The sequence below is a fragment of the Pelecanus crispus genome, chromosome 13 (assembly GCF_030463565.1).
Source record: "Pelecanus crispus isolate bPelCri1 chromosome 13, bPelCri1.pri, whole genome shotgun sequence".
NCBI classification, from domain to species: Eukaryota; Metazoa; Chordata; class Aves; order Pelecaniformes; family Pelecanidae; genus Pelecanus; species Pelecanus crispus.
In genome coordinates this window covers 7,662,328-7,689,889 of record NC_134655.1, presented here as the reverse complement: position 1 = coordinate 7,689,889, position 27,562 = coordinate 7,662,328, and the positions used below count along the sequence as shown (strand labels likewise).

Sequence of the window (27,562 nt, the reverse complement as noted above, 5' to 3'; positions counted from 1 at the left end):
CAGCTATACTGACACATCTTCAGCAAATCTGACAATGCTTACTTTTCTTAGTAACATTTCATAAATCTACCAGAAATGTAATCCAAAGTCTTCCCCGGGGTCAAGTAGTAAGAGGCTGACACTCCAGAGTTACTGTAGCCATGGTGGTCTATGGATCGTAAAGTGAGGTCTGCCTTTTTCTAACCTGCCTCTAAAGAACTTTAACTATTTCAGTTTGTCTAATAAAAGATCTTCTTCAAATCATCTCCTCTAAAATCAGTTGATTTTTACTCCTTTTCTTTAAAAAATTGGTATGCTCTGCTCTCAAAGTAAGTGAAAAGGAAGACGCAGCCTACCCTATGTGAAAAGAGCTGACAAGGTTTCTAACACCAACTGAGATTATATTCACAGTAATGTTAGTTTTCATTCTCTGTTACTATCCCACCATATCTATATGGAATAATTTCAACCAAGTCATTCAGGTCTGTATTTATTAGTAAGCCTGTACACTGTCAATACTCATGATGCCTGAAAGAAAGAACACTAATAGAACACGGTCTTCATGTTTCAGATGCAAATTATTTCAAGATTTTCCCAAGTTAACATCAATATCCCAGACCAGCTTATAAAAAAAAAACCAAAAACAAAACATCAGGGATTGCAGATCAACACTACAGAAGGAATCACTTGGGGGTTGCCGAACAGCGTAGAAGGTGTATCCATCTGACGCAGAAAGACAAGTGTTTAATTAGAATTCCCAGGAGACAGTCTCTCTTACAAGCCCAGCTTGGTCCTTCTCCAGTGTCTCCTCTTGGAGTTGTACCTAAGACAAAAGCAGTGTAAATTAGCAAAGTGCACACAGACGTTTGAGGATCCAGGAGGACTGAAACCACCCTGAATTAGCTCAACAGTAAAGGACTGAAATCGTTCTTGTGTGCTACAGTGGCAAGCTACCAACAATAATCAGTTGTATACTTACTTTTTAAAATTGCCATGTCTGTTTCTTCCTTCATTCACTAACTAACTAGCACATTACTGCAACAGCATCTAAACCTCAGAGAGAGAAAGATGCCTGCGGAGAGATGCGTCAGCACTGGCATGTGAATATCCTACCTCCTCTCTTGGAGGCAAGACCCGTGATCTTGTATTGATTGTCCGACGATAACGAAAACTACCTCTTGAATGTAGTTCATAGCCTAACACAAAAAGTATCATCTTTGTTCAAAATATGAAAGGAAAAGATCCTCTTCCAGGAAAGTATATTCACTTATCAGTGTACTTGTACATGTTAAGAACAAACGGTTTCACCACCGTACAGGTGAAGCCAAAGACAGCATTAACAGAGTTACTCTCAGCAGGAAAATGGCAGTACTCCCACAGAATGAAGCACTGTAATTGCAGCCTGCTTTAGCAGAGTTTGGGTAAAACTGATGACCGAGGTACTGAAGTGCCACAAGACAAAAAATTCATGATTTTGCTCCATGATAAAGTATTCCAAAGTACTGCAATTTAGCTAAACCAGAACCCTGTTTGGTACCTGGAAGACAAGAATACAGTCCGGGACACACAACACTGATTTTTCCTAGAAAGAAACAAGTTAGCAGAAGGAACAGGAACAGAACTTGGCAATTCTGTGACATTTCACTGCCTGAGCCAGCCACTACTACTGTCATTCTCCTCACTACTTAGGACAAAAAACGATCTGGGAGAAAGGATCCAGTTCCCTTAAAAAGTCTAGACAAGGGAGTCTATGAGATAAAAAGTTAGCTGCACAGCGCGAGTGACCGAACTATACTGGTTGAAGCTTTTAAACCAGAGGGCTCAGATATGCACCTCCTTCAGCATGCCTCACATTCACCTACTGTTCTACAGTACTCTCACTGCATTTTCCTAAATACAATGCTTGAAAACAAACACTATAGGCAAACAAAAAGGAACTGCTGCAAAGTAATTCTGCAGTCACGTCAAGAATCTCATGCTATCAATTTCACCTCCGTACACCAAAGAAGCCCTTTGCTCCCTTACGCACAACCTTCTGTATCTCAGAACACGCACACTCGGGAAGGTACTGCTCCTAGAAAATGCAGGAACTCGAGAGGGACAGACAGCTATGAGAGAGGGGACAGGTGTGGGGAAGGGGAACGTCAGAAGCAGAGAGGTTACCAGGGTACAGATTCTGGAGTAAGTTATCCACACGGACAGTTCACGCTTTCAGTTTCGACGTGCCATCGCTGAGTACCTGTGGATGCTTGCAGAGCACTGGAGTGAACTCAACTGCTACAGAAGGAAAGGGCATGGCAGCCCCACACCGCCTCAAGAAAGCGCAACGGGCCAACAGTATCTGCTGCAGTTGTGTATCTGCACTAGCATACTTGTATGGTATTCACTTTGGCCACAAAATTGCACTTTTGCTTGCATAAAGGCTTTTACACAGCCAGCTTCTGACTTCAGTCCACACCGCACAGGCAGCCTGACGTAGAGCCTGTGCGGCTGTAGGCCGCAGTTCCTCAGAAAGCAACAGCCGGCGCCATTACCTGATCTTATTGCCCGTTTTCATGCGAATCCATTGCGGGATAGGCCGGTTCTGCTTCTGCTTCTTAGCGAGGAAGCGTTTGATCTTGAACGTCTTGTGAGACGACTGGAAGAGAGAGCAGCCGTTAGTCCCGCACGGCAGCCCCCGCACAGCCCCGGGCTCGCAGCCGGCGGAGGGCGGCTCCGCCGGGCCCGGCCCGGCCCCACGGCGGGAGCTCAGCCGCGCCAGCGCGGGGGCGGGAGGCCCCGCAGAGCGAGGCACCGGCGCGGCCCCCGCCGCCCCGCAAGGCCTCGGCGAGGCGGGGCCGGGGAAGTTGCACCCGGGGCCCTCCCGCCCCGCCACCCCCGCCCGCCGGGAGTCCCAAGCCAGCCCGCGGCGGCGAGAGGGCTCGCCGTGTGGCGGCACGGCGGCGGATGGCGGCCGATGGTCTCACCATGGCGCGGAGCTGCCCGGCGTCCCTGCGATGGCGGCGGCGGAAGAGGCGGAAGGGGCGGGGGGAGGCGGCGAGAGCGAGCGGGGCAGCGCGGGCTCCGCGGCCACAGCACCCCCTGGCGGCCCGGCGGGCCCCGGCGCAGACGCGGCTCAGTGAGGGACGGCGGCGGCACGAGTTTCTGCGAGTTTATTGGGTTTAGTACAAAACAGCTATGGCTAAAATTCGCTAGCTTAGGAGGAGCTGCTACTGGCGAAGTCTCTTTCCGGGCTGTAAAACAATACTTCAAGTTATGAGGGAAGGTGAAGCGGTACTGAGAGGGCAGGAGTTAGGAAACGTTTCGGACTCTAAAGAAGGGAGAATGCTGGAAAAAGAACAGGATGCTCAAACCAGCTACATCTGATTAAAAATAAGCATTTCAACGTAGGTAGACTTTACATGAGAATTTGTCAAGAAGTATTCCAATATTAAGCCAGCTTATTCATACACTCCAACTTAGTTACTTTATCCAGAGAACCAGGGAAGAGGAAGGGCTCTCCCTCCCTAACGTTATTCCTGCAATGCCAGATGTTCTCCTCCTTTCAGGCCTGAGGGCTCCTGTTCACCAGCACCTCAAGAACCCCAGCCTGCGTACCTGTCTCGCTGCTAGACTGACATAATTCGGCTATCATTGCCTCAGGTAGGAGCACCACACAACACAGCAACGCCTGTGTTAACTCTGGGCAACTTCAAGCTTGCTCTGCTTAAGTGCATCAAACACTGGCTCCGATCGCTTTACAGTAAAGCTCTGGCTTTAGATCCAGGTGTCATCTCCTGACCGCATGACTCACTCATAGTTAAGGCCATAAAGTCTTTCTACTTTGCAAAGATTCTCTTCTCTGTTGTAGTTAGATGCTGGGAAAATAAATTCAAATAACTGAAAATACAATGAGAACATATTTCAAATTCTGAATCTACAACCGAGGTTCTTTAACCAGAAACATCCAACAGCACAATGCCCCCTTTTCTTCCTTTGTTCCTTCTTCACTTTGAAGGCACTTCTGGATTGCGTAGTACATGCTCTTTGGCTGCACAGACAGTCAGAACACATAAGGCTTGCATGCTAGTCACTCCTCTTCCTTCGTATTACTGGTCTCACTCTCTTGTTTCTTATCCGCTCCCTGATCTGTGGGCTTTGCAGCACTGTCTTCATACTGACACAATCTGCTTCGGCTTCGGGCTCCTGGCTGGTACAGCTGCATTGCTGGACGATCCTGAAATAAATCAAAACTATTTAGACTCTTTCATAGCCCCACGCTATCATGGTTATTATGGCATCAGTGATACTAGAAATGGCTCAAATCCAAACTTTTCAAGGTGTTCTAAGTTAAATTATTCCACCATGGTGGCAACGTTAACTTCAACTCTCTCAAATCAAGGTTGTCTCTGTTGTAAGGCAACATTCCTGTTCAAGCGACAAAGAACACTGCACATAGCTGAAGTTATTTGTAAAGAGTTTCCTCTTGAGACGAGTTCAGCTCACCCTTCTCTCAGAATAGAGGCCAACTTCAAAGCTTTCTCAAAACCCTGAGTTTCATTTGTACCCAATAATGCCTTAAGTGACATGGAAAACTTGCATACTGATGCTGCAAGACCAGATTTGCAGAGTATATAAAACTAAACTCAAGACATTATTTCTTGAGTCTACAGGAGATCTGTCATATTCTGCACATAGCAGTCTTGTCCCTGTTTTGGGGGAACCTGTTCAACCACTCTCCCACTTTGAGATGTATTTTCAGCCACATACAGCATCAGCAGAGATTACTGATGCTCTACCAACACCTTAAAAATACAGCCTATGGCCTAAGTCAGCAAGTGGAAAGGGATCAGTGTCTTTAAAGTTTAGCCCATGGTATCTTGGCTTAATCCCTGTACAGTGACAACAAATACCACAAACAGTTTAGCAAAGTTTAGTGGACCAAGGAGCACGCTTTCTAGCACTGCTGACTTTGTTACCAGAACAGGGAGACTCTTCAACAGAGAAACCGCACGGTTCTTCCCTTACAGTGCCTAAAACCCACAAACGAGTCCTATGAATCAACACATGAATTTAAAAAAATCCAGCACCTTGTTTCTGATACGATCCCTCTTAATTGTATCCTCTTTTTTATCGTCTTTGGTTACTTTCTCAGATTTGTCCGTGCTGCTGGTAAAGTCTGTAAGATCACTTTTCTTTCCCTTTTCTCTGAGTAAGTCTCTCTCCTTTTTCACCTCTTCCTCTTTTCTTCTAAAAACCTTCTCTTTCTCAAAGCGCTCTTTCTGCCTCCGACGCTCCTCTTCTTGGCGCCTCAGTTTCTCCCTCTGTGCTCTCTCATATTCTCTGTCTCTTTCAAAATCTCTATCTCGGTCCCTGTAGTCCTTTACACACTCATCTTCTGATCTGTATGAAAACAAAACTGAAAATTAAGCTCAAAAGATTCATCAAAAAGAGCTGGGAGATCAATGTAATACTGGTGTAAATTTGCAATACGAAGCAGACAGACTGGTAGGTTCTAGGGAGCTTTTGGGAAGCTGTAGTAACCTGAGTCATGCACGATAACCAGAGATGACACTGACTGCTAGCATTTCCTAGCCTGCTACTCACACCGAGTCTCCTCCGGCTTTGGAAAACACCTAGATTTCTCTGTCTCATCTGCATTTCTCACATGGCAAAACTGAAACTTGCCCAGATCATGGAGCTGTTGAGAATGACACTTTCCACTTCGACCTTTTACAAGACTTAAAGGGACTACTAACTGGAGTGCACCTCTCCTCTTGCCATGGTTATAATTCTCTCATTGCAAGGACAGCGCTCACAGCCTGCCGTAGGTCACTTACACCTGCACTTCTTTTGCAGAGTTCCTACAGTGAGTTGCAAAAATATTAAAATTTGTCCACTAGTGAAGAATTGTCAGGTCATTGACACAGTTTTCCGTAATCACGGGGATGTGCACTGCCACAGAGAACACATCCCGTACCTTACATCAGAAAAATAATTTGAAAGGAATTTCAAAACATGGTCATGGCAGAGCTGCCTAAGCCTCAGTATGGTCAGGAAACAAGGTATATATACATAATATATATTTATAGCAAGTACTAGAATACTTTTTCGCCTTCTCTTCTTTTGTCTCCCCATCAGATCGTTTGGCAGATGCACTACTCGCATTTTTTTCCTCCCTCAGAGTCTCTTTTTCCAGTTTCTTGGATTTTTCTTTTTTCTCCAAGTCTTTTTCATCTTTTTCAGGCTTCTTAAGTAGCTACAAAGAAAACAGAAGTCTCAACTAAAAAGCTCACTCTAATACATATTGTCTGGCACAACACCGAAATTGCATCAAAGGAACCATAGTCCAGTAAGAAATAAACATTAAAGTAATGTTACTGCAAATTGTAGTATTTCTAAAAGCTGGAGTGTATGAGTAAGCATAATCCACACAGCAGACTAGGATTTTTCTCCTAAAGCAGGTCATTTTAGAAACCTTAAAAATAGTCTCCATTCCATAGTGAATTCAACGATTCTGTTTACCACAGCATGTACAACAGTCACATGACAATAGCTTTAAATATTACTATGAAGCATTACAGCATGTAAACCTTTACAATGCCTAACATCAAATATTACAAAAAAAGTGGTAATTTACTAACATCAAACTCATGTGATTCTTCACACAATACTCAAAACACATTTTGAGAGACTGATATACAAATAATACGGGAAAGGGAGTGTAACAGTTTATAATAAAGAACTGTTCTAGACCTTAATCTTTGGTTCTTCTTTTGATCTGTCTCTTTCTTTTTCTGGACATCTGTCTACTTTCTTCAGTTTTTCTGCTTCTTTTCTCTTCCTTCTCTCCTCCTCTTTCCATTTTCTTCTTTCTTCTTCTCTTTGTCTTTTTCTTTCCAATTCTCTCCTCCTCCTCTCCTCTCTTTTTTCTTCTCTCAGTCTCTGTGTGTGTAAAAGCAAAGAGAAATCATGTATTTGCACACTAGAAAACATCCCTTTAAGCCCAACAAGACACCCTGCCACAGTGATGAAGTATTTCATCACCAAATAACTCAACTCAAAACCACCCCTATTATAAAAGAAAAAAAAAGTCCTGTCATCTCTATTGTTCTGTTGTGAACCTGAACATGTTACAGCAGCATTTCATTTTTTTCTTCCTCACTCATAAGCCTTGATTTGTACTGTCTTAAAAACCACACACACAACACTAGCCTTGGCCTTTGTCATTCTAATTTTAATTAAATCTGCCCCACCTGTGATTTTCTCCATTGCTAAAAGTTAAAATGAGATTATGTGCTAGGAGAAAGATCATCTACAAGGACCTCAGCCATAGCTGCATTAAAAATGACAGCATTAAAATGGAATCTGTTTTGGCAGTGCCACAGAGATATTTAGCTGTGACCAGAATGCACATAAAGCACCATCACTCCTACAAAAGCCAGCATTCTAGTAGTTTAAACTATGTGAACCAGATGTTAACAAGGAAGTTGGGTCAAAAGCTTCTTCTTCAAAGAAAGGGCAGAAACCAATCAACACACACATTTCAATATACACACCCATGCTTTAAACAAGCAAGTTGTACTTGCAAGCAACAAGAAGATTCTGGAGAGAAGTCCTACCTGTTTATTCTTCAAGAAGTTCAATAAAGGAGTAGTCTTTTTAGCTAGAGAATATATGAAAACAAATGTAAACAGTTTGCCTTATCCAATAGTGCCATACCTACAACAAAACCCTACATAAAATGAAGAAGCCTTATGGATTATCCAGCCTATCTCCTCTCACATACAGCAATACAGCAGTGAAACAAGTATTCCAATCCTACCCCTGAACAGTGGCAACTATTAGGATTCTATAAACTTCTTTAGGACACTATAATATGATATCCAGTACACCCATCTGTAAAAGGATATTCAGCTTGCATTAGGCTTTTCCCAGATTCTCTCACTTTGAAAGAGGTACCTGTAACATGCTTAAAAAGAGAGTCTTCTGGTCATTTTTGTGGTTTTTTACCCAACCACAATATCTCTTAACTTGTGCCTGCATGGAACATCACTGCATCTCGCTGAAATGCAGCCACTCCACAGCCTAGTCTGACTAGCAGCTTAAAACAGGAAGGAATATTATCATATAAAACTTAAACCTAGAGAAGAATTTAGAGCATGGGAGCAAAATAAAATGCACTGAATAATATTAGCCTAAAGGTTTAGCAAATACCACGTGAGCACACAAAAGAATTCAGTCTCCTCAAGGTTGAGAAATCACAGCTTCAAATTACACCACATACATTTCTTTGTGCTCTAGGAAAGTGTAACTATAGTACATAGATTTCCATACCTATTAGCTCTTTGTTTCTTGCCTCTATTTCCTCCAACAAAGTTTCAGGAGTGGAGGTTAATTTTTCATCATCTGCACTGTAACTTTCCAAAAACTTCTTGTACTCTGGATCTACAGGGGAAGGCGCGGATAAAATTAAAAAAAGAAAGAAGATACACTGTAGCATGAAAAGAATTTGCATTGTACACTGCTGGAAGTCTAGGTTAGCTTTGTATAAGTTGTGTTGTTTATATGCCACCTTTTCTTAAGTTGGCAGCTCTCAAATGAGCTGCTGCATTATGTTTGTCTAGGACAATCATATTTAACAGATTTGCAGCTGACAACGTGCTAATAAGCTTCACATATAATTAAGCAAACATTCTATTGATAAACTACAGTGTCACAGTAAGAACATTATATTCAAATTACTGCTAGGACTTCAAGTCTACACACGTAAAGCAAACTAGCTAGCTGTTATACCATCTTCGATAGTTCCAGTTTTGGCATCCTTTTTCTTACTCTTCTTTTTTGCAGCTTTCTGGAAAGGTGCAAACTCAACTATGGCAGCATATTCCTGACCTGTTAAGAGGAGAGGGAAAAATACATTAAAATAGAGACCGAACAGATATAAAATAGAGTATATTGTCCATGCCTAAAGCAGGAGGATAAGCCTCACAAGAAATATGCAATACTAGAAGAGACTACTTGGCACAAAAAAATTATTGTATTTTGAAAGCCATTTAATAAAAACACATTTTAGAGACTCTCATTACATTAACAAAACAGTAAATTCACAGACTCACAACAAGAAGGAAATACTAGATGGAAGACTGCCTATAACTGTCCATTCAGCCACCTCAGCTGCACCACACCACATAATACCCTCATCCTACAGACTATGCATTCATTGTGCAAGTAGAAGAGAATACTTTAAGTTAACGCAACTGTGGCAAATCTCAATTTTTGGCAAAATACAATAGAATACAACACATTACAGGCAGGCTTTAAAGTTTTATCTTCTGACAAGAACACTACATTTATGGCTGCATAAATCCAATATTGCTGTTGGGTATGGCAAATACAGCGTGCTGTTACACTGCAAACCAGCTTATTTAAAAGATCTAGGTGTTACTAGAACCTTGTCATGCAACCCTCCTAAATAAGGAGTAATCTTGCGGACAGAGTTTTGTGTCACATAAAACACCCAGCTGGATGAAATGTAAAACATGGGTATTTGAAACAAAGTTCAAGGTGAAATCCTCAGCCTACTGAAGCCAAAAGGAAGACTCTTATAAAAGCTTTTGCTAAATATGTAAATTTAAGGTCTATCAGTGACAGCCTAACAACTTTTAGTGCTACCTAATGTAAGCATTTTGAAATGCAAAAACTAAAAACATGAGGTGTACTGAACAGCTAACGTGTATTTAGAAAAAAGATAAGCAGCGACTAAATACTTGGATGTTTAACCAATGAATTAAACAAAATATTTGTTTCCTACAGATTAATGTCTCTAGAGAGTGGTCACTTTCACAACTTCAACTGCAAGGAAAAAACTGTTCCTTCTACTGAATCAAGATGACTCAACTCAGTTGTAAATTGGAACAAGTAATAATCTGAATTAAAAACTGACCAAAAAATAAGTCACACTGTTAGAAGGGTCCAGAACAGGGGAGGAGAGTAGCAGAAGGGGGCATCATTAACCTCAACTGCGTTTAGGTTGGACAGTGATACCACCTACTCACTTTCACTTTCCAGAGTTTATACTAAGGTATGACAATGCAAGTATTAACCTCCGTAACACAGCAACTGCTTTTACATTGATACCACTACTACTTTGATGTATGCTTAACTGGGTTTTACACATAATATTAAAAAAAAAAATCGATTTAGAAATATACAAAATCAATTTAGAATCATTTCCACAAAGCGCAAGACATTTTCTCTGTTCTTTGACATACTGCGTGGCATTCACTTAAGGCACTAAAAAGGTTGTACATGCTATTCACATATAATAGCATTTAATTGCAAATACTCGCATCTAAATAGGCAACTGTTTTGTGAAGTCATCTGGTTGCTCCCAAGTCTCCCTGGCTGATTGTCCTCCTCTGCACTTGCTGGTTTGGTTTTCAGTTTGTTGTTGGTTTTTTTTTTTTGTTTAAAAAAAGGGAAAAGAAAAAGAAACTGCACTCAAGTTTTTAGTTTGGGGGTTTTTTTTTTCAGTTTTGGACTAATGATCTTAGAGATCCTTTCCAACCTTAATGGTTCCTAGTTTTTACTTTCATTAAAAAATATCCAGCCACCAAGCCAGGAAACATGAAATTGTTACTCTACCCTTAACTGGTTCAGTGGTGGACTTGGTAGCGTGAGGTTAATGGTTGGACTGGATGATCTTAAAGGTCTTTTCCACCCTAAAGGACTCTACGATAAAAACAGACGAGCCAGAAGCGGCCCCTCAGGCCGCTCACACCGCCCCTCCGCAGCTCAGCCCGCATGCTGCGCACAAGCCAGGAACGACGTGAGAAATTAGGAAAAATTTCTTTACGGAAAGGGTGGTCAAGCATTGGAACAGGCTGCCCAGAGAGGTGGTGGAGTCACCATCCCTGGAAGTGTTCAAAAAACGGGTAGATGTGGCACTTTGGGACATGGTTTAGTCTAGTCTACCCTTGATTGGTTTAGGTGGGCTTGGTAGTGTAGGTTAATGGTTGGACTGGATGATCTTAAAGGTCTTTTCCAACCTAGACGATTCTACGATTCTATGACGCGAAGGCAGAGCCGGGCGCCGCGCACTTGCCTTTGTGATCGACAAAAACATAGCCGTCAAAGCGATCCCTGAAGAGGACTATGTCTTCCTGGTTTTTAAAGTTGATGTAGGCCCTCGAGAACATGTGAGGGTACAAGCTGCAGAAAGACAAGACCGAGAGAGCGGGGCTGACGGGGCGGCGGCGGCGGCGCCTCCCGGGGCCCGGCTGCCGCCTCTCGGGAGCCGCCCGGGCGGGGCCGGCGGCCGTACCTGGAGTCGTTGGCGAAGAACTCGAAGTAGTCGTGCTCGGGCAGGGGCTGGAGGTGCTCCTCCAGCTGCTCCTTCGTCAGGCTGGGCGGCAGCCGCCGGATCACCACCTGCGGCACGGCGGCGGCGGTCAGGGCGGCCCGCAGCGCCGGGGAGCACGTCCTTGCCGCCGCCGCCGCTCCCGCCCCCAGCCCCCCCCCCGACGGCCGCCGCGCCGGGCCCGTTACCGCGGGCGGGGGCGGGGAGCCCGCAGCGCGCAGGCCGCACCTTGCTCAGCGTCTCCTTCTTGTCCTTGGGCCGCTCCAGGCGGTCGAGCTCGGCGCCGCCGGCCCTGCCATCCGTGCCGGCGGCGGGCCCGGGCCCAGACCCGGGCCCCGTCCCCAGCGGGGCCCCCGGCCCGGCGGCGGGCCCGCGCCGCTCCTTGGGCCTGGCGTTTTCCTTGTCCTCCTTCATCCCGGGCCGCGGGGCAGCGCCGCGCGCCCCCGCCCGCCCATTGGCCGCCGCGCCTCTCGCGCGACTGCGCCTTAAAGGGCCACGAACCGCGCCCTCGGCCGGGGCCTCCCCGCCCCGGGCCCGCGGACTACGGCTCCCGGCATGCCCCGGGGCCCGGCACCGCCCGCGGCCGGCGGGCTCAGCCTCCGGGGCCGGGGCCGGGCGGGCTGGGGCGCGGCCTCGGCCTCATTCCCCGCCCCGGCACGACCGAGGCGCAGCCCCCAGCAGCGCCGTGGCGGCCGCCCCCGCTCCGGGCTCGGCTCGGCAGTGGCGGCGGCGCGCGGCGGGGCGGGGCGGGGCGCGGGGCAGGGCGGGAAGGCGCGCGGGGCAGGGCGGGAGTGCCCGCAGGGAGCCCCGGCGGCGGCGGGGAGGGCAGCGCGGCACCGGCGGGATGTGGTACGAGATCCTGCCCGGTATGGCCATCATGGCCGTCTGCCTCAGCATCCCCGGCCTCTCCACCGTCTACATGCACCGCTGGTGCAACGGCGGCAAGGTCAGCGCGGGGCGGGGACACCGGGCGGCCTACGCCCCCCCCCCCCCGGCCCGGGGTCCCGGGGCCCCGCTTCCCCCGGGAGCCCCCTTCCCCGCAGCCCCCTTCTTCCCCCGGGACCCCCCTTCCCCGCACCCCCCTTCTTCCCTCCGGGCCCCCCTTCCCCGCACCCCCCTTCTTCCCTCAGGACCCCCCTTCTTCCCCCGGGACCCCCCTTCCCCGCACCCCCCTTCTTCCCTCCGGGCCCCCCTTCCCCGCACCCCCCTTCTTCCCTCGGGACCCCCCTTCTTCCCCTGGGACCCCCCCTTCCCCGCACCCCCTTCTTCCCTCGGGACCCCCCTTCTTCCCCTGGGACCCCCCTTCCCCACAGCCCCCTTCTTCCCCCGGGACCCCCCTTCCCCGCACCCCCCTTCCCTCGGGACCCCCCTTCTTCCCCTGGGACCCCCCTTCCCCGCAGCCCCCTTCTTCCCTGCAGCCCCCTAATTCCCCTGGGACCCCCCTTCCCCACAGCCCACTTCTTCCCCCGGGACCCCCCTTCCCCGCAGCCCCCTTCTTCCCTCGGGACGCCCCTTCTTCCCCTGGGACCCCCCTTCCCCACACCCCCCTTCTTCCCCCGGGGCCCCCCTTCCCCGCAGCCCCCTTCTTCCCTCCGGGCCCCCTTCCCTCAGGACCCCCCTTCTTCCCTCGGGATCCCCCTTCTTCCCCCAGGGCCCCCCTTCCCCGCACCCCCCTTCTTCCCTCCAGGCCCCCTTCCCCGCACCCCCCTTCTTCCCTCAGGACCCCCCTTCTTCCCCTGGGACCCCCCTTCCCCACAACCCCTTCTTCCCTCGGGACCCCCCTTCTTCCCCCGGGACCCCCCTTCCCTGCAGCCCCCTTCTTCCCCCTGGACCCCCCTTCCCTGCAGCCCCCTTCTTCCCCCGGGACCCCCCTTCCCCGCAGCCCCCTTCTTCCCCCGGGATCCCTACCCTCCCGGGCCCACCTTCCCTCCGAGACCCCCTGGGGAGCACCGTCCCCGGGGGCCGTACGAGGCAGCACTGTGGGTGCCCACAGGAGAAGAGGATCGCCCGCTATCCCTACCAGTGGAACCTGATGGAAAGAGACAGGCGGCTGTCGGGTGTCAACAAGTACTACGTCTCCAAGGTGCCGGGGGCCGGGGGCACGGGCAGGCGCCGCTGGGAGGGACGCGGGAGCCCTGCGCTGCTCCCCCCAGCCCCAAGCTCTGGGCTGGGGGCTCCCGCGGCACCGGTCGCTCTTGGGGCTGGCGGAGCTCACCCCGTACCCACAGTTGGCCTGCCTGTGGGCATGTGCATTTTACATTTTTTTTTTTAATTAGGACTTGGGTACTTAAGCATAGTTTGGAAACTGCATTTTCAGCTATGCCTTCTTGCAACTCGGCAATGACAACAGTGCAAATACAGCTGTTACTTTTTCTTTTTCAGGGTCTGGAGAACATAGACTAAGGTGACGGCACTTTGAAGAATCCACATACCTATATCAAATGATTTAACTCTCTAATAAAGATATATATGTATTCAGTCCTTGTATCTGTGTTGCTGTGGTGGGTTGACCCTGGCTGGACGCCGAGTGCCCACCAAAGCCAGGCTGTCACTGCCCTCCTCAACTGGACAGGGGAGAGAAAATACAATGAAAGGCTTGTGGATTGAGATAAGGACAGGGAGACCACTCACCAATCACCATCACAGGCCAAACAGATACGACTTGGGGAGAATTAATTTAACTTATTGCCAGTCAAAATCAAAGTAGGGTAATGTGCTGGTTTTGGCTGGGGTAATGTTCCCCACAGTAGCTAGCACGGGGCCATGGTTTGGCTGTGTGCTGGAAGCAGTGCTGGTAACCCAGGGATGTTTGGTTCCTGCTGAGCAGCGCTGACACCGAGCCAAGGCCGTGGCTGCCTCTCACCCCACCCCAGCAGCGAGCAGCCCGGGGGGCACAAGGAGCTGGGAGGGGACCCGGCCGGGACAGCTGAGCCCAGCTGCCCAAGGGAGAGCCCACACCCTATGGCCTCACGCTCAGCACACGGAGCTGGGGGAAGGAGGAGGAAGGGGGGGACGTTGGGAGCGATGGCGTTTGGCTGCCCAAGGCACCGTGACGCGGGATGGAGCCCTGCTCTCCTGGGGATGGCTGAGCACCTGCCTGCCCATGGGAAGCACTGAATGGATCCCTTCTTTTGCTTTGCTCGCGTGCGCGGCTTTTGCTTTACCTATTCAACTGTCTTTATCTCAACCCATGAGTTTTCTCACTTTTACCCTTCTGATTCCCTCCCCCCATCCCATGGTGGGGGGGGAAGCAAGCAGTGGTATAGGGCTTAGCTGCTGGCTGGGGTTGAACCAAATCTTCAAGCACCTTCCCCCCCCACCCCTCCCTTCTTCCCAGGCTCAACTTCACTCCTGATTTTTACTACCTCCTCCCCCTGAGCAGTGCAGGGGGACGGGGAATGGGGGTTGTGGTCAGTTCATCACATGTTCTCTCTGCTGCTCCTTCCTCCTCAGGGGAGGACTCCTCACGCTCTTCCCCTGCTCCAGCGTGGGGTCCCTCCCACAGGAGACAGTCCTCCACAAACGTGAGTCCCTCCCACGGGGTGCAGCCCCTCAGGAGCAGCCTGCTCCAGCGTGGGTCCCCCGCGGGGTCCCCAGCCCTGCCAGCAAACCTGCTCCAGCCTGGGCTCCTCTCTCCACGGGGCCACAGCTCCTGCCAGGAGCCTGCTCCAGCGCGGGCTTCCCCCGGGGTCCCAGCCTCCTTGGGGCACATCCCCCTGCTCCAGCGTGGGCTCCTCCCTGGGTGCAGGGGGATCTCTGCTCCCCCGTGGGCCTCCATGGGTGCAGGGGCACAGCTGCCTCACCATGGGCTGCACCGGGGGTGCAGGGGAATCTCTGCTCCGGCGCCTGGAGCACCTCCTGCCCTCCTCCTGCACTGACCCTGGGGTCTGCAGGGCTGTTTCTGTGGGGCATGGGGTGTGGAACAACCACAAATAACCACATAGAGTGAACAAGGTGCAGAGTCACATAAGTCAGAGAAATTTCTGAGACATTTCCAGCCCCGTGACTGGAAAATTATGCTTACTCAGCTGGACAGTCTACTGAAAGAGCAGCCAGGTCAGCAGCAAAATATCCTTTTACTCTTCTGCAGCCAGTGAGAGCTGAGGGTGCCCAGCAGCACTATAAGTTTTCAGCTTACTGCAACCAAGCCTGTTTCTCTGCTCTGTGCGAGTGTCTCTGTAATATAATTCCCTCCATTTGCTTGTAGCCATATTGAAAAAGTAATAATATTGCAGAAAAAGAAAATACACTGACGTAAACAGAATTCTTCTGGATTTACATCAGCATGAATAATAGCAAGTTCAGACAGAGAAATTTGCATCTGAATTCCTCTGCTGATTAGTTGGGTTGGGATGAAGTGTTTTGGATAGTCTATCAGTAGTCCTGAACTGTAACTCACAGCCTGTGTCACTGAGCAGGGACAGATACGTCTGACACTTCTCTGTGGCACTCTGTGTCCAGGCTCCGAGACAATGTGGTTAATTTAAGCTGTCCAGCTGCCCGTGCTTTCTAGATGTGGTCAGCCTTGGCTTTAGCTCCTGACAAGCTTGTCAAGGTCCCAGTTTTCTGAAAAGAGCTTGGGAATTAATGAAATACCAGCCCAAAGCACTTATGACCAGTTGGTCAGCTACAGTGCTGGCTGGAGAGACAGGAGAACTAGCAGGAAAAGAAAGATCAGGAGGACAAGAAATAAAGAGAGGGAAAAGATGTGGAGATCAGGACAGGAAGCAGAGGAGGAGACAGGCTTCCAAGGCTCATACAGCCTTGAGCACCTCTCCCAAACTACACAGGCAGCTGAAAAGCAAACCAGGGCTGCTTTAGGCAGCGTTTGCTGTAATCCAGATACCAAGGGGCCTTGAACAGCTCATCCTGCCCGGGTGAGCGTGTCTCCATGGAGAATTTTTGGGCTCAGAAGAGGCCTTTTCTGTTTGACACCATGCCTCAGGCTGTGCTCACCTTGCAGCATGTCCTGAGCAGCAGCTGGAAGCAGCTTCCTTTGTTGCATGAAATGCAATAAACGAGTGGCCCTCACCTGTCACACACAGAGGGCTCTTCAGGGGTCTGCGCCCCAAGTCTTGCCTCCCCAGCAGTTCCAGCACGAGACCTTCCCATCAGCTCCTAAGCCATTTTCCAACCTTTTGACCAGTTCCCCCTCAGATGCTTCCCCATGTCTTGGCACAACTACACCAGGGTCCCTCAGGATTCTTTCCTCCCATCTGTCTTTCAAAGCAGGCACCTATGCTGCAATTATTCTTCCCAATTTTGTTACTGAGGGGATGAAACCAAATGAGGAGAACTCCCGTAAGAAACACAGCACAAAGTGTGCCAATGAGCAAAGGAGAGTTTCACAGCTCTCTCTCGCTGTGGTATTACCCGTTGATAGTCATTCTTCCATCTCGTACAAACCTAAACAAGCTTCCCATCGCTCTCACTCTCTCCTTTCACCTTCAAGCAGTAAGCATCTCTAGCAGACCACAAAGAATGGGACCTACACTTCGCTCGTTTATTCCTCTAGTAGCTGAATCCTTGTAACAGCCCCTTGTCATCCTGGAAGAGTGGCTGCTGGGAATTCAGCACGCTGCGCTCTGCTAAAACATCTCTGGCCTCTCTCACGTAGCGTCCGTGGTCCTTTCCCTCTGAAGGGCTCTGTGTTACAAGCGCTGGTGTTCTGAGCTTACAGCACCTCTGCGCAACGCGCTGGACTGAGTCTGTGTTTGGCAGAGCACAGAGCTGGAGGCTGGTTTAGTTCCCAAATTGTGTGCACTGGCAGAAACATGATAAACAGAGAATCTGGCAGGATCCCACGTCTGCTTTCCTGCTCATACTGTCTTCCCCTTCCAAGCAAGGGCAACTGCTCTGGGCAAGCTCTAAGTAGGGCTGAGCGGAGGCGAGTTACGGAATGAGGGCTCAGTACAGGGAGACTGGCCTGCTGCTCTTCATGCTGTCTCAGAATCCCTTTCCAGATCAGCCTGAAGTTTGTCACCTGTACAATATGTTGCAGCTCAATAGAAAAAAGAAAGAAATTGCACTAAGTAGACTTTTTACCTCCAGAACCTATGCTTAGTCATATTGAACCTTAGCTTTTCTACTTACTGGCTATGGACCCCCAACTAGCAGTCCACAGACGTCGTGGTTTGACCCCAGCTGGCAACTAAGCACCACACCGCCGCTCGCTCACTTCCCCCCTGCCCCGGTGGAATGGGGGAGAGAACTGGAAGTGTAAAAGTGAGCAAACTCGTGGGTTAAGATAAAGACAGTTTAATAATTTAAAAAGAGAAATAATAATAATAATAATAATAAATTGTAAGGAAAAAATAGTCAGGAGAGAGAAAAATCAAAACTAAGACAGACAAGTGACGTAAATGAAAACATCTCCCCACCAACCGACGGATGCCCAGCCAGTCCCCACGCCAAAAACAAACAGGGATCTCGATGTAAATAAGTGTGCAATAGTAGCAGAGAGGTGGAGGAAGCTGCCACAATCTTGCTACGCAAAACCAAATGACCCTGCTTATCATTAGCTTCACTCCACCACAAGCACAGATAGCTGCCCCACGAGCATGTGCCTTCTCCATAATGAACTCATCCTGGGTTTACACAGGTCTAGGTAGTGTTCTTTTTTTCAGCAGATAGGCTTGCCCTGCGAATAAAGGCCAGCTCTCAGCTGGCCAAACTTGGATTCAATATTATTCTTGCCAATTACCCTCTTTTTATTCCGTCCTCCAGGCCAGAACAGTGTCAGTTTAGAGCAAAGTGGCTTAAGGACATGATTGAAAATAAAATAATCCTCACAGAAAGACTTACTTTCTAATGAACAGCTCCAATTCACCATCACCAACAGTCTGCTGGTATTTTGTGGAGAATCAAATAAATGCAATGAAGAAAGAATGGCTCTTCCTTATTAGCATTTCTACTTTGTGGATACATAAAAAGCATTAGATCTGTGCAAAATCAACTCTGGCCTGACCTGGCAGCTGGCTTTACATGACGGTCCCTTGCAGGTATGGGTGGGTACGGCAGGACAGAACCAGGTTCCAGAGTGTAAACAGGAAGATGCAGCCGGGCTGGACTTGCTGTTTGTGAACACCAGGTCTGCAGAACTCCAGGGCAGACGTTATAGAACTTTTATTTTCTTTATACAAACATACAAGACATCTCTGCTGCCAAAACTACAACATAGAGATTTAGGGGAGCAGAAAAACCCTCTAGAAAATACTTTGGTTTTAAAAGCATTTGAGAAAAAGAAGGCTAAAGGCGGTATGTTTGGAAATATGCAGTTGAATCAAAGATTACCACCACAGAAGCACTACCCAGAGTAGGCCTCCGAGTACAGAGTTTAAAGAGCGCCATTTAATACTGCTGAAACAGACCAAACTAAAATATCACAAGAGTTAAAATAAGGCTTTAATCTAGAACACTTCTACACACAAAAAAAATTTCCAATAAATTGAAAGATACATCCTTGTTACCACCTGTGTACATCCAGGGGTTCCAATCACTGCACCCCACTGCTCTGATACCTATGTATAACATAGGAGAAAAAGAAGCAAGCAACTTCGTTCTTCACAACGGGCTTTGGCAGATTGAAGATCAGACCCTCCTAGTACTGTTACTTTATACCCCAATTGAGGTCTGCTTGCTTTAAAGTAACTGAAGCCAGTCTGTATTAAATTACAAACTCATTTCTATTTACAAGTCTAGTTTGAACCACAAACCAAACTCAACTGTTTTGAGAAAAAAAAAAACAACTCTAAAAGACTTACGAAAAAATACCTAAGTGGGCAGTCTTAGATCTTAAACAGGAACTTAGGAGTTCCTTCATTTTTGCTACTGTTACTAGTAGCTTGCTTCTGATGGCCAGTCTACTCTCATTAATCAAAATAAAGGGAAAATCGCGCTTATCAGCATCAGGTAACAAAGCCCTCCCATGGAATCCTCCTACTTGTCTGATTCAAAGCGGGCACAGAACATTGCCACCTTTAACCTTCCCTGCCTGTTCCTGCCTTCTCTGCCTTGTAGCCTTTCACTTTACAGGGATTCCTTGGAGATGGTGAACAAATCATCCAAGAAAATCTGACAAAAGTAACTCTGTTTCCTTGATACAAGTAATCCACACCTGAGGCTTGGCCCTGTTGGGTGAAAGGCACTGCAGTACTTGCAGCTCTTTTCAAATCATGACTGGAACAGGTCAGCTGCTGCTTGTTAGAGTCTATGGTGTACAGTTCAAATAAAGAATTATTTTTCCTCTTTGCCCTTAGTCTTTCTGTAGACCATCTCTCGAAAGCTTGCAAGGATCTTATTCTCTCGTTTCCTCCTCTCCTCCTGGTTGAAGGATGCCAGAGCTCTCTTTTCATCTGCGCTGTAGATCTGGTTCTCTTTACGCAGACGCACAGCTTCCATTCGGCGATGCCTGCGGAAGAGAACATTGTGTGTATCAGCATGGGCAGAGGGATGTAACGCCCCTTCATGGCTTCCATCCACCAAATGGCCTAACGTTTTGAGGGGCTCATAAATAAAGATACCTACACTAGAGAATCCAAACTGCACACAAACCTTCGCAGGAAGGAGTGTGGCAGAGACAGAAACTGACTTCTGGGGGTGTCTGCTCTCAGGCCGTCAGCTGGAAGCCCCACCTACTCCCAGGGGGTCAGCTGCTGGCTCACCAAAATTTAAGTGACATTCCTGTTGGACTCACAGAGAAAAAAGTGCAGCCAACCTCTCACACTTCGATTTGTCTCCCACTGAAGAGCCAGCACATCACCACTGCTGGTCCAAACACACCAGCTTTGAGCCACCTGACACAAGCATCTCCTCATTTGAAATACAAGGTAATTAGAAGAGTATTACCTAGAAAGAATTTTTGCTCTTGAGTGGAAAAAGTGTCCTGAAAAACCTCACTGTCTATCTATAGCAATAGGGAATTTAGGACAGATTATTGTAAGCACACAAAGCGCCTTCTCTTCTGCGCTTTCAACTAGAGCTTGGAAGCAGTCTTTCAACCGGCCAACAGAGGAAGCAGCTCTTGAAAATTTCACTGAACCATTCCCATTATCAAAACCATACCTGCTCCCACTCATGACATAACCAGAGCTCTCAAATGATGCAATCTCTTCACTTGTCAAGCCGATTTCACCTCGCCGGGGTATACGTTTTCCTGCTTTTACATACTCTGCCATTGCTGCACCTTCACCGGGCAAGAGGGCATGCCCATAGCTTTAAAAAAAAAAAAAAAAAAGTGGTGATTTCAATCAGTCTCAAATAGAAAGAGCCCGAGTTAAACATCCACCTTCCCTATTCAAGTATACTACTTGCTACAGCTGCATTTTTAAGCACTTTCTTATTCTTTCCCACATATTGGCCTGTTTCTTCCTTATGGCTAACACTAGCAACATCATCTTAAATTACCAGTTGAATCCATTCTGATTAAACAGTAATGAAGACACTATAAAGTCACAATACTGCAGAGCATTAGAACAAAGGCATCTTACAACTGATTTTCTAGGAATCAAGGCTAAGAAGCATAAACCAGACTTTTCTACCTGAATTCAGGCCAGGGTAAAGGCTAGCACCACTACCACTTCTGTCTCTGAGTTTCTGGCACAGCATTTCTCTCTGATGCGTGCCATATTGTTATACGAGTCCTTTGGAACAGTAACCTTCAGGCTTGATTTGATCAAAGAACCATTAGAGCTGGCTACTCACTTCAAAGGCCTATCATCCTGAGACGCATGAGTTTTGGGAGCTTCTGGTCCAATCAAGCTATCAGCTTCTGTATTTTCTGCAACAATCAAATGAGGAAGATTAATATTGTGCCCATTGTTCTTTGTTATCAGAACAGTTACACAGGTCAGCAACACCTAAACAAAGAATTCACAAAAAGGACACCAAGAAGCTTCAATCCAAGTTTAAAGTCAGGTGAACCTACTTGATCTCTCAATCCAGAGATCCTCCCCTTGAAACGTTTCATCATCAGAATCTTCACTACTTGAATCACTGGAGTCCTTCCTGCTCTTCTTAGTTTTCTTTTTCTTATACTTCTTCCTGTGATAACGTCAAAGACAGACGTGCTATTTACCAAAATTTAAGATGAAAGAAAGTGCTTGGAATCATACTCATTACTTTCTCAAGGCAACTTTGACCTATGGGAAGACTAGCTGCCTGCATATAGATTGTTGTTGTTTCATAGAAAATGTCTTACAGCAAAACAAAGACAATACATTGTCCTGGTTTCGGCTGGGTTAATTTTCTTCCTAGTAGTTGCATAGTGCTCTGCTTCGGATTTAGTATAAGAATAATGTTGATAACACATTGATGTTTTAGTTGTGCTAAGCAGTGCTTACACTAGCCAAGGGCTATTCCATACCATATGGCGTCATGCTCAGTATAGAAACTGGGGGGAGCTGGCCGGGGGGCAGCGATCGCTGCTCAGGGACTGGCTGGATATTGGTCAGCGGGTGGTGAGCAATTGCATTGTGCATCACTTGCTTTGTATATTCTTTTATCATTATTATTATTATTTTCCCCTTTATTTTCTGTCCTATTAAACTGCCTTTATCTCAACCCACGGGTTTTACTTTCTTTTTTTCTCCCTCGATTCTCTCCCTCATCCCACTGTGGGGGACAGGGGAGCAAGTGAGCGGCTGTGTGGTGTTTAGCTGCCTGCCGGGCTAAACCACAATGTACATACACTGTTATGCCTTTCATATAGCGTTAGAGAGTGCCTCCCTACGTTTGCAGTGAGTCCTCTATGCTGCATGGTTCTATAGATTTAAAGAAAATCCATCAAATTAAGATTATTTGACAGCATTTATAGCCCTAACTACAAGGGTGCCCAGCCTTCCTCACCACCTGCTAAGAAAGTGGTGCTGCCCTCTAGTCAAAAAGCAGGTAGAATTACACAAAACAACCTGGAAACTTACTTTCTGTTCTTCTTTTTCTTCTTCTTGCTTTTCTTTTTATCTTCATCTGAAAAAAAAGAAAGTATATATATTATCAAAACAAGATGATTAGCTATAACTAAGTAGTTTACTGCACTGTGAATAACTAACTGCCTCCACCAGAATGCCTTAGTACACAGCTTCTCGGCCGTGATTTCTTTAGGTACCAAATAATACTGAGAAAGTCTTAGTAGAAAGCTACCTGCAGTATTGTTTGCTACGAGAACATATCAAACATCTCTGGCATGAGACTCCCGATGGATGCTAAATTCAGAAACCCTATTTCCTGAGGCCAGACCACAAGCACTCAAGGAAAAGGCACTGCAAACACAGCAAGATGGTGAAAGGAAAGAATATTGGATTGATGCTGCAGCTCTGTAATTTCAGAACACTTTAAGCGCGCAACACAAGCCAGAAGCATCGCTTTGCATTCGGAGGAGCAGAATGACAGCTCTCGCACCACACACATTCGCCAAACCCCTCTTTTCTTACCACTGGAGTTCTGCTCAGACTCCGACTCACTGTCGCTGTCCTCAGAATGTTTTCTGCGTTTTCTTTTGGATGCCTTCCGCTTCTTCTTCTTTCTTTTCTTCTTCTTTTTCTTTTTTTCCTCTAGAATGTTTTTAAAAGGTAACATTAGAGAACAGACAACGATCATCTAGCTCCACATGTGTTTCCTGATCTTCCCAAAGCAACGCTCTCCTTTGAACTGGAGCCCACCGCACTCACTTCCACCTATGAAAGTCAGTGAACCTCTTGCAAGCAACAACAGCAGATTCAAGACTTCAGTAGCTTCCCATTTTCCAAACAAGCTGTGTAAGCAAAACAAAATACCTTCTGAGCTGGAATCTGAAGAGCTACTCTTAGATTTTGCCTCTTCATCTTCTACTGGTGTATGCTCATCGGAACTGAATAAAAAGAAAAGTTTGCTATTCAAAATCTGTTTTGTAGTACTCAAGATCAAAGGCACACATATGATCAAACACATGCTTGCAGACCTTGAGTCAATACTTGCAATAAACTATTAAACAGCTAACTTGCAGCACGGGAACTGCTTTCAGAACCACAACACAAAGGTCACCTGATCTACAATAAATCGTATCTTGCATAATTGGTACATTGGAATTATTTGGGGGGGGGAGGGGGAGTAAAATAACAATCTCGTTTTGTTGACTCAGAAATGAGCTGACACAACATGAGCTGTGGCAAAGGGACTAGCGCAGGGATAAGACATTTTTGTAAGTTAAACTGACATGTTGTCACTATTACAAAAAAACAGAGGAAAGAAGAATATGCCTTACTCGGGGTCAGGAACCTTTGGTGACAGTCCCCAGACTTCAGGTGCCCCCAGCTCTCCAATTCTCTCTCTCTCATTGAGTCTCCTGTAACGGAACACATCTCCACTGAAGCCCGGGGTGCTACACCCAGCACAGAAGCGTTTCGAGGCCGGTGCCTGTCACCATTTCTAACGGCCTAAAGCAGCCACAGGCAGGAGAGGAAACAACCAGCGGCCGGGGGGCGGCCGGCAAAGCTCGGGGCACCAGCGAGGAGCGGCTGTTCGCACCCCTCCGGCCGGGCCCCGGCCCGGCACAACGGCGGGGAACGCGCCGGGCCCCGCCCGCCGCAGGCGAAGGCCGGAAGGGCTCAAAGCTTTGGGCAGCGCCGCCGGGCCGCGGAAGGGCCGCGCAGAAACGGGCCCGGCCGCCTCCTCCCCGGGAACCGCGGGCCCGGGCCCCCCCCCGCCCTCCCCGGGAGCGCCGGGCCCTGCGAGCGGAGGGGAAGAAGCGGCACGACGGGCCCTACGGAAAGCCCCGGGCAGGGGCAGCCCGGGGCCGGCGCTCGCCTCTGCCGCAGGATCTCCTCCTTCTCCTTCTCGTAGTACTCGGGCCAGGCCTTGCCGTGGTGGTGCCCGTGGTGCGCGGCGGAGCGCGGCCCGCCGGGGGTGCGCTCTCGGGAGCGGGACCAGCTGCGGCTGCGGCTGCGCCGGTGGCTCGCTCGCTTCAGGCCGTTGCGCTCGCGGGAGCGCGACCTGCGCCCGCGCCGCTCGGGGCTGGCGGCCGGCGGGCTGCGGGAGCGCGAGGCCGGCGCCATGGCGGCGGGGCGGCCGCTGCCGAGCGGTCACTTCCGGGCGGCGCGCGACTTCCGGCACCGCCCCCCCCCCCTCCGCCGCCCGGGCGGAAGCGGGGCGGAAGCGGGGCGGCCCCGCCCGCGGGGCGCACGGCCCCACCCGCCCGTGCGGCAACACGGCGCCGCGGCGGCGGCGTTCCCGGCGGCGGCCCCCTTTGTGCTGCCGGCGGCCGGCCTGCCCCGCGGCGGGCCCCCCCCTCCCCGGCAGCATGGACGTGCGGGCAGCGGCGGCGGCAGGTAAGGCGGCGGCGGCGGCGGGGGGCCGCGCCCCGGGGGCGGGGGGCGGCGGCGGGCGGCGGCGGCGCAGGCCCGTCCCCGCCCCGCTCGGCGGGCAGCCGGGCGCGGGGCCGCGGCCGGGAGCTGTCCAGGGCGGCCCGGGAGCAGCACTGCCCGGCGGACAGCTCACGGCCCGCCCCGCTACTCACCCCCGGGCCCCGCGGGGCTGTGGGCGCCGGGGCTCCCCCTTCCCCGGGCACCGGCACCTTCACGGGCGAGTTTTGAGAATGCGAAATTGCGGCACCTCGCAGCCCGGCCTGTCGTGGTTCTGGCCGCCGGTCTCGGCTCCCGTAAGGAGCGCCCGAAACAGCGGCGATTTGGGGAGAAAATGACCCAAGTTCTGTATTAAGGTAAGGCGCTCGCTGTCCGTCTTCTGTGAGCGCCCTTCCCCTTCAGGGTGCCGGGTTTGAGCACCTTGCAGCCGCGCTTTCTTACCAAAAATCCCGGTTTCTGCCCTGCCCGGGAAGCGCGGCCTAGCACCACTGGGCTCCTGCGAGCGGGGCGTACGCGGGGCATCGCGGCCGGCGCCTGTCCCGGGATGCCCACGCCGGTTTACGCTGCCTAGAGAAGATGTCTGAGTATGTCAGTCTCTTTTTCACAAACGAAACACTGTTTCGGTTCCCAAACCTATCATAAGCAGCATAAAAAAATACCTGGGCGGAGGAGGAAGCCTATTTAAACTGTGTATTATCTTGGGTGCGTGTAACCGCATGCAGAACGGGATGGAAAAGATGTTACCAGCGGTTTGCGTATGCGAGCGGTGTTACTGTATCCTGGGTCTGTCCAGGGACAGCCTCCTATCTCCCTGCTGCCGGGCTTTGTGAGTATTTTGAATATTGGGGACTACTGCTTGCCTAATTGAACTAGATAAGGCTATCTTTTAAAAGGCTGTTGTTTTGATGGGTGGTAGGGCCATTTGAATGAGACAGCTGGAAGTCTGCAGTGGCTGCATTTTTGCCAGCTGAATCCGTACTGCATGAATCAAGGCTCAGGGACTTTGTCTCTCTGAGCGTCCAGTCTCGGGAAGAACCTGAAGCCGAGGGCGATCCTGAGACTCAGCAGCCCGTACCCCCGCTGTCCTCACAGGCTGCCCGAGTTCCCTTACCCCTGCGGTACGTGAAGTCAGACGTCCCCAGAAGTCCAGGCCGCTATGCACTCCCAGCGCTGGTTACGTGAGGCCATGTCACCAACCCGTGAGAGAGATGGAAGCTGCTGGGCCAGGGACGTCACGTAGGGACCCATCCACGTGGCGAGTGAATGTACCCCTGAGGCCTTCATGGGGGCACGTGGCCCTCCCTAGCTTCTCCCCGGGGTCCCCCACAGCCAGGGCTCAGGGCTAGCCCCGGAAAGGGGTTGGAGGCCCTGAAACGTGGCCGGCGGCAGCGTGCTGTGCACTGGAGCCTGGCTTTCCTGCATGCCGACGCGGGCTGGCCGAGAGGCGGACAGCCCAGGGGGGTTCAGAGGCGCTGAGCGCTGCAGCGCTCGGCACAGCTGGCTGCCAGCCTTCAGTCGCGCCGAGGCAGCTCTCATGGTAACACCACTCATGTCTGCACCCGAGGGTCTGTCTTGGCAAAACGGTGACTAAAACATCTGCCTCTCAGGAGCACTCTGCACCTCTGTTACTTAATATTGTAAAGTCATTTGAAGTATTTTTATACACAGGTTATACAATGCACATATATACAGTATGTAACAGAATCTACAACAACTACTAACGTCGGTAAAAAGTATTGCTGGACTTTAAATTCAGTTATATGAGGCTTTATATAATGGGATTGACAGGAAAAATACTCTCTGAAAATTCCTAGAAGCACCAATGGTGGAAATTTGTATGAGTCCTTCAGAAGCGTTGTGTCGCGGATAGAGTGAGAGTGCACTTCACTCATAAGAGAGAGCAGCAAAAATGTACTATATCAATAGAAAACAGTGAGTTAACAAAGTTCAGTGGCAAATGCGACAGTGGCTTGACAAGGTTCGATGGCAAGGGACACTTGATTATCTACTGCGCAGAGGCCAGGCTCAGACAGGAGTGCAGGGAGACCCTCCCGCTGAGTCACGAGGTTCAGAGAGGAGCCCCTTGCGTCCTCAGCTCCTTCCCTTAGAGGAGCCTAGGGGCGGCTGGATCCAAACTTAGTCCCGGACTCGGTCAGGGGTTTATGTCTAAAGGATTATATATGCGCAATCAATCCTTTCTATCACTTAGCTAAGATCACAAGGTTTAGCACGCTGTGAGTCACTTACCGAGGATCTGTTGTGGCAAGGAGTCTCTCAACCTCGGGCAGCAGCCTTGAGAGGCGTCCCTGCTGAAGGGGAGATCCTGGCGTGCAGCCCGCGGCCGTGCAGGAGAGCTCCGCGGGCCCTGGGCTGTCCACTATTTATGGAGCAAGATGATTGACTTACAGCTGTATTTGCAGACCAGCAAGACGTTTTGGATGACTGTTCCAGGCAGCCCTTGGCCACTGTGTTGCCATCTGTCCCCAAAGCCCAGCACAAGCTGGATGCAGCCATCATGGCCCCCATGGTGGTTAGGGCTTACGCGGGGGGGAGCGCACCGCCACAGTGTTTTAGGTGAAATTCCACAGTGGAGTAATATTTCTGTCCCTAAAAGTAGTCTTAGCTAGGATAACTGTTGAATTTTGAATTTACTGAAGGCCCTAAGAGGAAATTCGCTGTCATGTTTATAAAACTTAATTTATTTTAATGTAAAATATATACTTTCATGACAGAGAAGGCTTTTTTGTCTCTCAGATTTGTCAAGTCTTTAAAAGAATTTTCTGTTCCCACAAACTGTATTTTTAAAAAAGAAGAGAGCTCTTCAAACTGCTTAACCTAAAACTTGTTACTGAATTGCGTATTTTTTTGTTTTCTCACAAAAGCCGACACATGACTTCTTCAAATTTGT

The 27,562-nt window shown here is 49.3% G+C and overlaps 4 protein-coding genes and 1 non-coding gene across 5 annotated transcripts; 1 reads left to right on the top strand and 4 right to left on the bottom strand.

Annotated features, from left to right (window-relative positions):
• Positions 1-453: 453 nt before the first annotated feature.
• RPL39 (ribosomal protein L39) lies at positions 454-2,990 on the bottom strand. The gene is made up of 3 exons (XM_075720640.1): positions 2,946-2,990; positions 2,514-2,617; positions 454-802 (listed from the first exon to the last, which is right to left on the bottom strand). Exons 1-3 carry the CDS (start codon positions 2,946-2,948, stop codon positions 754-756), a joined length of 156 nt encoding a protein of 51 aa, XP_075576755.1. The 5' UTR covers positions 2,949-2,990; the 3' UTR covers positions 454-753.
• Positions 1,257-1,388, bottom strand: LOC142594868 (small nucleolar RNA SNORA69). The gene has a single exon (XR_012831621.1). It is a non-coding gene; the product is annotated as a small nucleolar RNA SNORA69 (small nucleolar RNA).
• A 124-nt stretch (positions 2,991-3,114) lies between the features above and the next one.
• On the bottom strand, positions 3,115-11,734 carry UPF3B (UPF3B regulator of nonsense mediated mRNA decay). Its single transcript, XM_075720435.1, has 10 exons — positions 11,549-11,734; positions 11,285-11,391; positions 11,066-11,172; positions 8,755-8,853; positions 8,296-8,406; positions 7,581-7,624; positions 6,715-6,903; positions 6,066-6,217; positions 5,049-5,361; positions 3,115-4,195 (listed from the first exon to the last, which is right to left on the bottom strand). Exons 1-10 carry the CDS (start codon positions 11,732-11,734, stop codon positions 4,049-4,051), a joined length of 1,455 nt encoding a protein of 484 aa, XP_075576550.1. The 3' UTR covers positions 3,115-4,048.
• Positions 11,735-12,164: 430 nt separating this feature from the next.
• On the top strand, positions 12,165-13,776 carry NDUFA1 (NADH:ubiquinone oxidoreductase subunit A1). The gene is made up of 3 exons (XM_075720740.1): positions 12,165-12,266; positions 13,314-13,403; positions 13,703-13,776. Exons 1-3 carry the CDS (start codon positions 12,165-12,167, stop codon positions 13,721-13,723), a joined length of 213 nt encoding a protein of 70 aa, XP_075576855.1. The 3' UTR covers positions 13,724-13,776.
• A 5,741-nt stretch (positions 13,777-19,517) lies between these two features.
• Positions 19,518-24,348, bottom strand: NKAP (NFKB activating protein). The gene is made up of 9 exons (XM_075720448.1): positions 24,101-24,348; positions 23,559-23,639; positions 23,092-23,165; positions 22,750-22,869; positions 22,240-22,285; positions 21,246-21,361; positions 21,023-21,098; positions 20,384-20,533; positions 19,518-19,730 (listed from the first exon to the last, which is right to left on the bottom strand). The coding sequence occupies exons 1-9, from the start codon at positions 24,346-24,348 to the stop codon at positions 19,556-19,558; spliced, it is 1,086 nt and encodes a 361-aa protein (XP_075576563.1). The 3' UTR covers positions 19,518-19,555.
• Positions 24,349-27,562: the final 3,214 nt, after the last annotated feature.